The following is a 13106-nucleotide window of genomic DNA, read 5'->3' on the forward strand; positions in this document are numbered from 1 at the left end:
TTTTCTTTTTTTTTTCCAACCACTTGAGAGTGATTAGAAAAGGAGTCATCTGGGGAGACAAGGGGTACTTCAGACAACACGTAGCATCAAGCATCAGCCTTTTATTAGCAGCAGGACAAGACTGCTCCTTAACAAAGGCCAAATCTTCTGGATTCTGTGGCCAAAAGGACTCATCTCATTCAGCATCTGCTCCCTCAGGCTGGGTGAACCTTAAGTATTCTTCCAAACACTATCGCACTCAGGCACACACTGTCATTCTGCAGATCATGTTAATTGCTTGGTAATGCTGAGCACGTATTTACAGATGCTTTAGTAAAAAATAACTCACTGCAGAACGCTCACTTTAAAGTCAGTTAGGTTTTTTTTTTATTATTCACAGCTTGTCTTGGCCAAGGGGAATGGTGTCTATGGGCAACGTTGCACACATAAGCCAGGGTTATGGTTTCTTCTTTAAATCCTAGCTCCAAAACCACCTTCACTTTTCAATGGTTTTGGGATGCCCTGGGTGAATGTGTTTTACTGGCCCAGGCAGCCACCACCTCCAGCCTTTCAGGCTCTCTGCACATCCTCACACAAGCACAGCTTATCAAGTTGGAAACGGTATGGTGAGAAATATTCTCTGTTTTGTCTCCTAGTTTATACCTATTTTTACAAAGGGAAGGAGTATTGGAAGTTCGATAACCAGAGGCTGAGTGTGGAGCCAGGCTACCCCAGGTCAATCCTCAAAGACTGGATGGGCTGTAACCAGAAGGATGTCGAACGAAGCAAAGATAGACGCCTCCCCCACGACGATGTGGATATTATGGTGACAATAAACGATGTGCCTAGCACTGTAAATGCAATCGCAGTTGTGATCCCTTGCATTTTGTCTCTGTGTATCCTTGTCTTGGTATACACGATCTTCCAGTTTAAAAACAAAGAGGTGCAGCAAAACGTTGTGTATTACAAAAGACCTGTCCAGGAATGGGTATGACACAGCTCGCTGCACATTTCAACTCATGGATCTGATGAGGACTATGGACAAAAAAATAAGAAAAAAAAAAAGCATTCAAAGGCCTACCAAACTACTTCAGTGACCTACAAGTTTTGGACAGCCTGGGACCGAAAGAAGCAGGAAAACTGGAAAAAATACAGGCAGCCTTGCAGTGTGGAGCCTCTTTCCTTCTTACTGCCTCAGTTGCGTGTCAGTCTTGGTGTGCCATCCTCCACAGGCTCACTCTGCTAACCTCGGAGGCTTCAAGACAGGTTTCAACTGAGCTGGGAAACTTCCTTCAGTTCCCTGCAGCAGTGCTCCCGGTTAAACCCAGCATTCTCCAGTGTAGCTAAACCACCTCTGAACAGAACCATTTTTTTAATAGCTGTCTCATAAATGAATTAAGATCATGAAATCTATGAACAGGAACAATTCAGTATCGTAAGCAGAAGACATTCTGATGCTGAACCATTCTAAAAGATCTCTTAGTTTATTACAAAATCCAGGGAATTACCTGGATACGATTTTCCAATACCTGCTGGTCAGATGTTTTGTACATTCATAACCGATCAACGCTGCCACTCCGTACCGTGCATGAGGAACCACTAAGCACTCAAAGAGGTAAACGAGTGCAGAGCAGAAGCTCAAGAAGCACCAAACCAGACACCATAATGTTACCTGGCAACATCAAGCCCTAGGTTGGGACAATCTGAAGACAAAGTAATTGGGTCTAAAAAAACCAGTCATGGGAATACATGTTTTTGTTTTGGGAGCCATTCATGAAATAAATATTTAAATGTCACATGATGTTGTTTTAAGCTCCCATCAGCAAGAAACAATGAACCGATGGTTACCGATATACTGAAAAATATGTATAGAGTAGACTGCAATCTGCCCCTGTTAAGATGCTGGGAAAAGATGAATTGTTGTTATGTGGCATGTGTAACTAGATTGTGGAATTTGTATGTTGGGTTTCAGGAGAATGGAAATGTTTGTTTGGAGTGAGATCGTCATTATATTTTGCTGAAATAGTCAAGATACAGTAAGAATTAGGCCTGTTTATGAAACTAAATCCAATCCCTGTAGATGTTACAAACATTGTATGCCTTCGAAATTTGTTTTTTGTTTTTGCTCACTTCTTCACAGGCAAATATTTGGCAAAGACCAAAGGAAGCATGCCACACCGTAGAATGAGTTCATCACTAGTCACATTTGACAGAGACATAAAAATCAGGTAAAGGCTAGATAAACATCTGAACTTTTGGCTAGTAACTTTTCACAAGTCTCTTCCTACAACAGTAGCTTCTGCTTATCCCTCTTACAGTTGTGAATGGTTGAGGATATTGTGTCCTAACCACAAACTGAAGCCCATTTTGTTGTTGATGCTGAGATTTCTACCATGTCAAAGAAGAGTGGAAGAAGAGTTTCTTGCAATGCAATGTCATGAAGTCCAGCCCTGTACAGAAGCGCCATTCCTGTAAGCATACGAACTGCTTTGCACGCTCTATAAGGAATAGGTGATTAGCGTAAGCTCTCTGCCTATAACTGAATTTTCTTCAGTGCAATGGAAGTGCAACGCACAGAATGTCCAGTTAGTATACAAAAAGTACAGCTTTATAATGTCAGCTATAAAAAAAAATCCAATGATGACAAACACGTTAAAACTATTCCCAATTACAGTGATGAGGAATGAAGAAGCAGGAAGATTATTAGCATTCTGAATTTCTAACTAGTGCTCAAATATTGCTATGGTGAAGCAGGATAGGCAATAGATACTTCTAGTGAAGCCCACTAGGACTGCATAACACGTGGTCTCAAACTGTATTTTGTCCTTCATGATTGATTTCCATAGCCAAGCTGTTTATTGTGTTTAAACATAAAAAAAAATATTACAAACATATTTACAAAATAAGTGAGAAGCTAGTAGATGCAAAACTTTGAATTTTAGTGAACAAATGTGATAACGTCTCATGATGGGTGAAGGAGTGCAAAGGACCAAATGAAATCGGAGCTACTGATTAGACACCCCACACACATGCTACTCCGTACGTTGCTATGTGTACTATATACGTGGTAGAATGCACACTATGAACGCCACAGCCACATGGCACATCGAACTCATCTGTACGCTGCCAACTCTTCTGAGACTGTGACAGCCCAAACCTTTGAGCAACTTCCAACAGCCATCATTAAAAAAAAAATTTACAACCTAGAGAAATGTCTGGTTTTGTTTGTATTTTTTTTCCTCCTGCCCAAAGGTAGATTTTTGGTCTGTTCAAAACCCTACACTGAGTAACAAGCTGTGCAGGCAGCACAATGCTGGCGTCTGTAGCAAGCTGAGCCATTTCCTCAGACAGCTGCGTATCGCCTCGCGGAGCCAGGCACCCCACTGCAATAAGGCAAGCTGCCTGCCCTATATTGCCAGAATTCATCCTTCCTCAAAGAGCTGCTGCTTCAAAGAACTGGAGAAATAGTTTGGTGCCTTTTTTAACTGCTCCATGACTGGCTCCTGGAGCAGTTACATATTTGAGCTTTCCAGGGGCGTGAGGTATTTGTGTAGGTGCTTAAGGGGCTGAGAAACAGCCCTCAAGTTACAAGTGTTGGCACTGGAGGGGGCTGGGGCAGGTAGGTGAGCAGTTGACCCACTTCCCCGGAGTACGGTCCCATTCACGCCGCTGTCATCTCTCTTTTGTGAAGATCAGCACCTGTGCAGTCCTGGGGTGACCTGGATCTGGGCACAAACATCAGTATTTGTGTAAGGGATAATTCCTTAATATTCCCACACCTGAGCACTTTGCTGGGATCCAGCATTATCGTCCTGTGTTATGCTACAAAACACAGTACCTGATCAGCAGAGAATCTACTCGGTGTGCGTCCCATCAGCATGGCTAAAGCACCTCCCATGGACAGGTGGCCACGTTCTAGTTCCTGTCCAGAAACGCAGCAGCAGGACATATTGCCACCACAGGGGAGCAGGGAACAGCAGTGCTTATTCAACTCTAATCCCATAAGCGAGAGGCTCTTCTAGGTGTGCTCCTGGCACGGTACACACCACCCTGCAGCACGGGCCGTTTGTACAGCCGGGGGGAGTCCTGGCACAGGCTTACCTTGAGTGCAGCAGTTGCAGCCCCTCCGCCAAGCAGCCCACTACATACACTCTACTGCACTTCACATTCTACATTTTTTTTTTCAGGTTTTGACTACTTTGAATAATTTCATCACCAGTAAAGTAGGCTCACTTTCCAGGTAGGTTAGAAATGTGCTGGGATACACAATCACTACAGCCAGGACAGAGGTGGTCCTTCACTGTACGAGGGATTAGTTGTTCCTAACTTACAGTTACTCATTAAACCTCAAGGGGATCTCCCATCTCACACCATGAGGACTCAGGTTTTTAAAAAGCTCTGTGAAGGATCCTAACAAAAGGTTTTGGACATTAAAGCGCACTATGGCAGCCAAAGCTACACACCCTGTGACTTCCTCACTGAACCTTGAGTTGGAAGACATTCATTCCTCCCTCAAAACCTCTGGACAACTCTTCTCCATCCTGTCACATTCATCCCGGAGCTCGATTCCAACCTTTCTCATAGTATCAGACTTATTTGTCCAGCACAGCTGGAATCAGCTGTAGTTCCTCAGATCATTCCTGCAACCCTTTGTAATACCTGAAGTCACGTGTTGCCTTCCACTGCCTGATGGCAAAAGTGGTAGATAGCAGTGGTATGGAACCCACAGCTTCACAGTTCAGCAATTTCATTTTTAAGAATCCTGAGAACCTGCAGTAGCAATACCCAGCACTGGGGACATACGACTTGGTTTTATTGACTGTTCCTTAACACCTTCTTTTGGCATCGCCACTGGAGAGTGCCGCCTTTGAGATAAAGCACATAAAAAGGGTCAATCAAATGTTGCCCAGTGCTTTAAGTGCCTCAAGCTGCGCAATGCCAAGGGCCTGCCACTTGTAATTCTGCCATTCTGTAACGCTCCACCACAGTGGTCATTTCTCCCTTACTGTTTCACACTGTTGTCCTCACGGTCTCATCCTCATGGCGCTGCACCTGCAAGCTCTGACACTGCTAGGCAGGTTCTCATGGGAAGTAATCGGCAATAGCATGAGAATCTCACTCCTTTCCCCCGGCTTCTTTCGGAGTTTTTACTTTACAGAAGAACCAAAATTCAACAAACAATGAAGTAGATAGGCATTACCAAAAATATGTATTTGCAGAAAAGCTTGGCAACCACTGCACAACACTCGCATCTAATCTACACATAGCACTCAAGATAAAGATGCATCATGGACTTACAGATAATGATGCTTTGTTTGGGCTTTCTTTTCCTAATTAACTCGAAACATTGTTTGGTTTTTTGACTGTTACTGAAGACTGAGCGCACACTTTATTCAAATACGTACCTTCAGGCCAATTTGCTCGTGTGCTGCTCAGAGTTCATCACTACAGGTGTGAAATTTGGATTCTTAACCACAATATGCTTCACTTCACGTTCAGCTGCACTGAATTTACCTTTCTATCAACCCATCAGTCAGTCCCCCACCATTACTAGTCAGAATAAGTCAGTATGGGCAAACTTCCCTGCACTAATCCACTGCCTTTCCTAAACAGGACACAATAACGCTGAACATCGTGGCTCCCAGCGGAGGTCCCTGTGAAACTCCTGGAAAACCTAACCATTTATTCTTTTTCCCCCATCCTCAAGCATATAAAAGGGCTTCCCTCCCATTCCATGGGATCACTCACCCACAGTCCTTAAAAGCCTTTGGCATAAAAACCTGCCAAATGCCTTTCGGAAATACAAATAACATCAGAACAGACCTCCATTTCCCTGTGGGCTCTCTGTCTCTAATCCTCTTTGGCATATCACAACCCCCAACACTGCACGAGTATCTTTCCTTTTTAAGGATTTGGAATACACGAAGACTGGATTAATTTTCTTGTTTGTTTTGTTCTTGTTTTGTTCTTATTCTAAGCAATTTTTAACATGTAACACACATCAAGATCAGCGATATAAACCAGGATTCCTGCCTATCAACCGGAATGAAAAAAAAAAAAGTTACAGAAGTTGGAGAGGAAAACTTCAGCCTTAATCATTTCACACTTGACAAATACACGCTAACACCAATAGCAATAGTCAGACTCTTTGCCATTTATACCTAAGAACAGAGCCCTGTGAGGTGGCCAAAGCAAAGCAGCTTCTCACTCTAAATACTGAGATACGCTAAGAGGAGGAGACCTGCAGTGAGTGCCAGGAAAGGTAGTCCACTGTATCAAAGGGGCCATAAAAACACCAAAAATTGTTAGCCATAGTAGCAAGGAGCTATGAGCTGCTTACAGGCTTCCCCAATGGCAGAAGGAAGGTGAGCTGTCTGGAAATGGCAGCCCCTGGCTCAGTTACCATTCCAGACAGACCAGATGGCAGGACTGCTATGATCCGAGAAGATCCTATGGCAATCTTAATTTAAAAGTTTAAGGAGCAACCTTTAATCAACAAAACTTATAAAGCCTTCCCTAAACATCCAGGCAGTAAAACAAAAATGGAAGTTTACTCAATTTTCTACAAAGCCTGAAACACCAGGGCCAAAAGAGAGCTCTGCCCATACTGCCTTCAGCACAGCACTCCTCAGGAGAACCCAGCTGAGAGTAATGTAGCTGTGTGGAAGCAAGCGAGAAGCTTCCACATACCCTTAGGATGGGAAGTGGAGGCATTTCTATGCCTTCAGTACACCTTTAACAGGCAAGCAGAAGAAAAGCAACTGAGAGATCAGTGAGCAATAGCTCTGTTTAGAATCGAATTACTGTCTTCTACCTTGAAAGTATTATCTACAGCTCCTTTTCATCATCATCACTCCCTGACAAGGGCAGAGCTCTTAATTAGCAAGCTCCCAAATCTGTCACATCTGACTGAACGGACTAACTGGTTAGAACCGTATTACTTAACCTTTGTCTCCAAGATAACTCAAGATGAGGCGGTTTAAATCTTTTTTGATTTGCTGACTTCTGAGTTTCCAGTGTAGGTGGCTAACTCCTGTAGAACACATTTAAGTCCACTGGCAACAGCATGCTTTTCTAGGCTCTCTCTTGCAGATGCCTCAGAAGCAGCACACATATCACTAGGCATCCGCAGACAATAGATCAAATACCACTGTTCCAGAGGCAGTCACACATTGTTGCTGTTAGAAGCCCCCGACCTGACTTTAAGAAACTCCAGTTCTAATCAGAGCTGATCACTTCAGAATCACCAGCCCTGTGGGAATAGCTGCAAGTCAGGGTAAGAGAGCAGGTGATGACTTCTGCATTATTCTGTGGCAAGTAAACTACTATATTTTTGGTATTGGACATACAAGGGGCTCTTAAGTCTACCTACAGCAGAAACACCACTCTTTAGCAAGAGTGTGGAAAGAGAGGGCAGTGCCATGTACGTGCTGAAGCAGACTGCTGTGCAGCAGAACACTAATGCATTATTTAAGGTAAAATAATCTCTAGTGATCAATATCCAAGAGCCACAAGAGTAAATACTGTGGGCTAGTTTGAGGGGCTCAGTCAGCACCACAAAACCAGAAAGCACAGCTGAAGAACTGGAAAATGTCAGCAAAGGGATAGAGAGCATTCCTTATTTGTAACTTATGTATGTTATTTGTCAGTTTTTGTAGTAATACTTAATTTACAAAACACTACAAAAAGTTGGTTTTGTAGCCTCTTCCTTGGGCTAGGCCTGCAGAAACAACATCAGAAGGTCTAGACGTCTGTCATCCACAGTGCAGCTTGACACTTCACTCCTTAGGAGCTTTCTGGAAAGTAGGAATCAACACTGCTCATGTCAAGCTAGAAAGACAAAACAGAAAGAAGATTTAGCAGATGAGTGCCAGAGAGTGCAGAAGGCATTTCAAAACACCAGCAGTCAGTTCTCAACCTCCAATTGCAAAGGCCCAGTAGAAATTTCCCTTCTTAGAATATAAGGGTCTATGAAAAGAGGCAAGCAGACTTAGTGGCTGCTAACAGCCAGCCATAAGAACAGACTTGTCAAGCTGGCAAAGGCAAAATGCACACTCAGCCTGGTCTAGGTAGTTATCAAAAGCTCAGAGCAAGTTTAATTATGGCTCTGTTATGCTCAGAGACATCAAGCCTTTAGACAGGTACTGTGAGGGGGCAGCAAAGAACTCTTTCAAAGGGTTCTTTGTTCAAGGAATTCCTTATTCTTTCCTTATGCCATGAACCGTTCCCATACATTCTTATGATAACTGAGAACTCAGCCACTAAGTTACAATGGCCGAGATAGCTCAAGAACACACCTCTAGCACCACAGCAATGATCCTAAGAGTTGTAATAAGATGAAAGCCCGAACGAAGTCTGCATAGGACGTTCATCTATATGTACGCCTAAACCTTGTAAAAAAACCTGCATACATTAATAAATGGGGAAGGTCCTATATCACTGCCATTCCAGGCAGAAAACCTGCCTCCCATTAAAAGGTAACTTGGACAAAGCTTTTGACAAAAAAAGCTTAAAAAAATTAAAAAGATTTAAGGCAGCAGCAGACAAGCTCCGAAGTCTTTCTGGCTCCAGAAACGGTTGTAGCAGGCATTTGAAATAATAATTTTATGGGTCACAACAATCAAAAGCCAAGATGTCAAGCAAAGTCACTGGCATTTTAACTTTTAAAACAAGACTTGTTTAAAAAAATCCATCCATGTCATAGCTAAGCACTGAACAGCTAGAAAAAAAAAGTATCTGAAAGTTGAAATTGATACTATTTCTCACAAGTATTATAACTGCAACAAAAACCTCTCCATAAAGGACTAAGAAGGATCATCAGCTACAAGGAAACAAACCCTTCTGCAATGAGGTAATTGTTGTCAGTAATCCAACAAAAGGAAAGAGGAAGTAAAAAAATAAAATAAAAAAAAATTAATAATTTTTTTTTTTAAAAAGATAAATCAATTGTGAAAATAGCTCCTTTTATAGTAAAATCTTACCAGTTTTGATCACGATTATACACAGACCTGGCTCATCCTTACCTGTCAATCAAGGAATCTCTCATGTTGGTAGCAATGGTACTTGGCTGAGCTTCATTCAGCCTGAAGATACTCTCAATGACGGAGAGCTCAGTGCTGGTTGTATCCAGCCCACAGAAGGCACACCAGTCATTTACAACCATTCCTGCTGCAATGACCTCGCTGCCACGATTCACCGTTCCAGCCTAGCAAAAACAAAGCCACAAGAGTTAACAGGGTATGCTGACAGCAACACGTTTCGTTACACATCCTTATTACAAGTAGTCTTTAGCAGAGGGCCTCAATTCACACTCCTGAAAAGATTAAAGCTTCTGCCATCAACAAAGTTATAAAGATTTCAGATAAAAAGATTGATGGACAGCCTTTAATCTCCAGAGAGAAAATTGTGTGACATTCAGTGAAATAAAATCTAACAAGTAGGAAGCATAAAGGCATAGCAATTGTGAAGTTCACAAATCCAATTGAGCAGGTGCAGGATTTTATTACTTAATTTTTTTAAACACTGCCTTTGGCCAAACCACAGCCAATCTCACATTCTGTATGAATCAATCAGCACAACTTGCATAATCCCAGCAGAGCAATGTTTCAGAAGCAAACTAAAGGTGCCAAGCAGCTTATTCGGACTCAGAAAGCCAGGGAAAACGTCTCAGAAGACTTGCTCTGTTCAAGTCTTCTCATCTCCCACTTGCAACAGCTCTGCAGTGAAAACAGTATATAGGGGGCCTACAAGATGTAGAAACATTAAAACTGAGAACTAGGTTGAAAGGGAGTGGCAAAAGAAAATACAAACCCACAAATGCCTTACCACAAGTGGGACCTGGAGCAATGAAGACAGTTCATCCTGATCATCAATTGAAGTCTTGGGGTGCACAATTCCTCCTTGGTTGCTAAAAACACAGTAACTTCCTACCAGCACCTGATCTGCTACCGTTTGTCTGAAAACCTCAACCTTCAGTACATCTGCCAAGATCTCTTCTGTCTCCTGCAAACAGAAAGAGAGAATAAAGTCCTCAGCAAAACAGTACTGTAGAATTTGAAGTCAAGCTATTCCTGCACGCAACCATCACCGGGGATCCTCCCCTTTGAAAGCCTGCCCACACTTTCCCAATCCATTGCAATCCAATCATTACAAAATGCTTACTCGACCTCTATACTCCAGATGTAACTCCGGTTACCTGTGTATACTGAGCTGGGCCACTATAACTAAACACAACACCGTGCCTTTACTGAGAAATGTTCTTCTGCCCTCTTTCTGGAGGATGTTGGCAGTGCATCGATTGTGTCAATATCTGTTCTCTGGGCATTCCCTGTGAACCACTCCTCCCAGACCACTGGGACAAAATTGTCCTATCCTTCTGTAAAACTCTAAGAACTTCCTTCCCCTCCAGGTTTTCACTGTGAATTATTTTGATTCTCTGGCCATCTTACCTTACTTTTTACACTTATTTAAAACATAATATACTGCAAAGACCATTACCTTCCCCTCACCCCCTCTTTTTTTTTCCTTTGCACTCCTAACACCAAGTCTCGTTACTTCATCACCTTTAGCACAAACTGAAAGCAAACACTGTAAGGACCTTCACTACCTGTAGCCACACAACACACCTCTCTCTAATGCTATTAAGATATCAGTTTTCAAACATAAAGTAGCAGCAACTTTGTCTCCTCTACGGTTATTTTAAACTTTCATACAAGAACCTTCCATTTTGCTTTCACTCCTCTGTAAACATGCACACCGCCACATCCACGGCCTCCTTCAACTACTACAAATTCCAGCTAGCTCAGCAGTAGCCTGTAACTACTGCTGTAGTCCTTACTAAACTCTTCTTTATACTCTCTTTATTACACACAGGCACTCTCTCTTTCATCCATTCAATTTTACATTCGCAAAGCAAATTGCACCTGACAATATACTTTCATATCCCACTCCTTCCCTTCTCCAAAGAGCATTCACTACAGCATGCTGAACAAGAGGGTACACGCTATACCTGGGGCAGGGTCCACATCCACAAATAAAGACAAATATAGGAAAAGAGGCGGATCAACTGAAACCAAGTCAGAAGTCCAAAATCCAATTTTGAAACTTCTCTCTTGAGAAGAAAGGAAACATGAGGCAGCACAGCCTCCTACGTGACATTAGCTCAGCTGTTAGCATAGGTCTTCTGATCCCCATGCTACATACTGCAATCCTCAACAACTACAAACCCAAACTGCAGGTTGGCAATCGCCGCACGTGCATCTACTATGAATTTAAAAGCGTTATAGAGCCATATACCCTGTCAAGATCTGGATGAACAAGAGCTACGTAGTCATTGCAGGTAGTGACGTTGCCCAGCGCTGACAGACGCTCTTCTACTCGTTGAATTCGTACAGAATCTGGAAGACTATTGCGAATATGTTGAAGCTCTTGGTCTGTCGTACTGCTTGGGACCAACAGTCCATGTCTGTTTCCTAAAATGACACCAAAAAAATAAAAGAGAAAAGAAAAAAAAAAGAATGTTCCCATGGGGCTTCCTACTTTCCTGAAGTTCATATAATGGCTTGAATTGCCCTTGCCCTATCCACTCCTCCCAAGCCCAGAATTCAGCCCAAGACAAATAACATTAGAATTTAAAAATAACACAGCACCACAGGTAAGGGAACACCAGGATGAAGTAAAGACCTATCTCAGAGTAGCACTATCTTTAATCACTTCTCTTTTTCAACAAAACTAAAGGAAGCCAGAGGTTCTCAATGAAACACTTTGACTAGGAATTTCCCCTCTAGATGCCAAATGCCCCACAAAACGTACAGATGCTGCTTGTTTGTATTACTTTGCTGTGGCAATGCAATAAGATGGACATTCTTCTCACAGGAACAAAATTCAAGCAAGAAGTTTGTCTGACTGTATAGGGTCTCACTACCCAGAGACAGATGACAGACTTTTCTTTGATTTTCACAGTTGTTAATGCCTTCCTCCTCCCCGGGCTCTGCCCCTCTAGCGCTGGCACTGGACCACTAACCTTAAGAAAAACGAAACTTCTGCCAGTTTACCAGAAAGTAGACTTACGCGTGTCTTTAGCCCATCTTCAAGCCCTGAGAGGCAAACACTCCCCACTACCCCAGCCCTTTATTATTGGGCGAGTTTTAGATTCTCCATTTTCACTCCTCCTCTTCGCGCACTTGAAGCATTAAAATAAAAACTCTGAGGATGAAGGGTGCCGCCCGTTGGACTCCCCGACAGAGTTAAACCCACAGTATGTCAGAGTGTGCACCAACCGAACACGGGACTGCTTTCCTGCTTCCACCGGAGCCCCTCCAGGGCTCTCCTCGCCCCGAGGCCCCGGCCGGGCTCAGGCTCCGGGGGCAAAGGGCGGCCCCGTCACCTACCCACACACATTCTGCCGATGATGCGGCAGCCGGCGATGGAGGCGTGCACCACCGGGATGGTCCCGAAGAGTTCCCCCTCGAAGACGCTGCAAGGAGAAAGCGCCGTTAGGGTACTGCCGCGGGGCTCGCCGAGGCGGCGGCGGCAGCCGGGCCGGGCCGGGCCGCCCGGGCCAGGCCCTCGGGACTCCCTCACCTGTAGAAGTTCTCGGAGCCGCCGATGGCCACGAGGCAGTAGGCGTTGGTGAGCTTGGCGAAGCAGCCCAGCTCGTTGTTGTTCTCGAAGCTGGCGCGCACAGCCATGGCGGGGCCGGGGACGGGCACTGCGGCGGGGACGGGCCGGACTGGCGACGGCCGCCGCACCCTCTGCCGGACGCACGCGGCGTCGCCGCTTCCGCTTCCGGCGGCGGCGGGCGGAAGGCGCGGGGCAGAGCGGCCCCGGTCGCGCCCGGTGGGGACAGCGCCGCCAGCGGCCGGGAGGGGCGGTCGCCCTGGCCGCCGCCGCCATGAGGGGGAGCGCGGGCCCCGGCCCCGGGAGGGAGCTGTCCCGGCGCCAGCCCGCGGGTCTGCATGACAGCAGCGCGTCCCCAGGCACCACACGCCGCCCTGGCCTCCACCCTGTCACCGAGGGCCATGACGCGTCACCAGGAGCCCCGATACACCACCACGGGCTGAGGCCACCCCGTGCCCTCACAGGCCACCTGTCCCTGAAGATGCCACCATGGGCCCAGGCATGCCATT

General features: G+C 44.8%; 2 protein-coding genes across 4 annotated transcripts in view; one reads left to right on the top strand and one right to left on the bottom strand.

The window, feature by feature from the left end:
- The window catches only part of MMP24 (matrix metallopeptidase 24), a 47990-nt gene extending 43710 nt beyond the window's left edge, over positions 1–4280 (top strand). For 2 of the 3 annotated variants that reach the window (XM_087749533.1, XM_087749532.1), the window contains exon 9: positions 636–4280. In XM_087749533.1, coding sequence (XP_087605659.1) covers positions 636–973 — 338 coding nt within the window. In that variant the 3' untranslated portion in view covers positions 974–4280. The remainder of the gene's footprint in view (positions 1–635) is intronic. The other variant, XR_015702919.1, reaches the window with a different exon arrangement.
- An 889-nt stretch (positions 4281–5169) lies between these two features.
- EIF6 (eukaryotic translation initiation factor 6) lies at positions 5170–12757 on the bottom strand. The gene is made up of 6 exons (XM_087749535.1): positions 12562–12757; positions 12369–12454; positions 11275–11450; positions 9805–9981; positions 9003–9184; positions 5170–7809 (listed from the first exon to the last, which is right to left on the bottom strand). The coding sequence occupies exons 1-6, from the start codon at positions 12666–12668 to the stop codon at positions 7800–7802; spliced, it is 738 nt and encodes a 245-aa protein (XP_087605661.1). The 5' UTR covers positions 12669–12757; the 3' UTR covers positions 5170–7799.
- Positions 12758–13106: the final 349 nt, after the last annotated feature.

The sequence above is a fragment of the Nipponia nippon genome, unplaced genomic scaffold (assembly GCF_047370975.1).
Source record: "Nipponia nippon isolate SJK-2023a ecotype South Korea unplaced genomic scaffold, ASM4737097v1 scaffold_13, whole genome shotgun sequence".
NCBI classification, from domain to species: Eukaryota; Metazoa; Chordata; class Aves; order Pelecaniformes; family Threskiornithidae; genus Nipponia; species Nipponia nippon.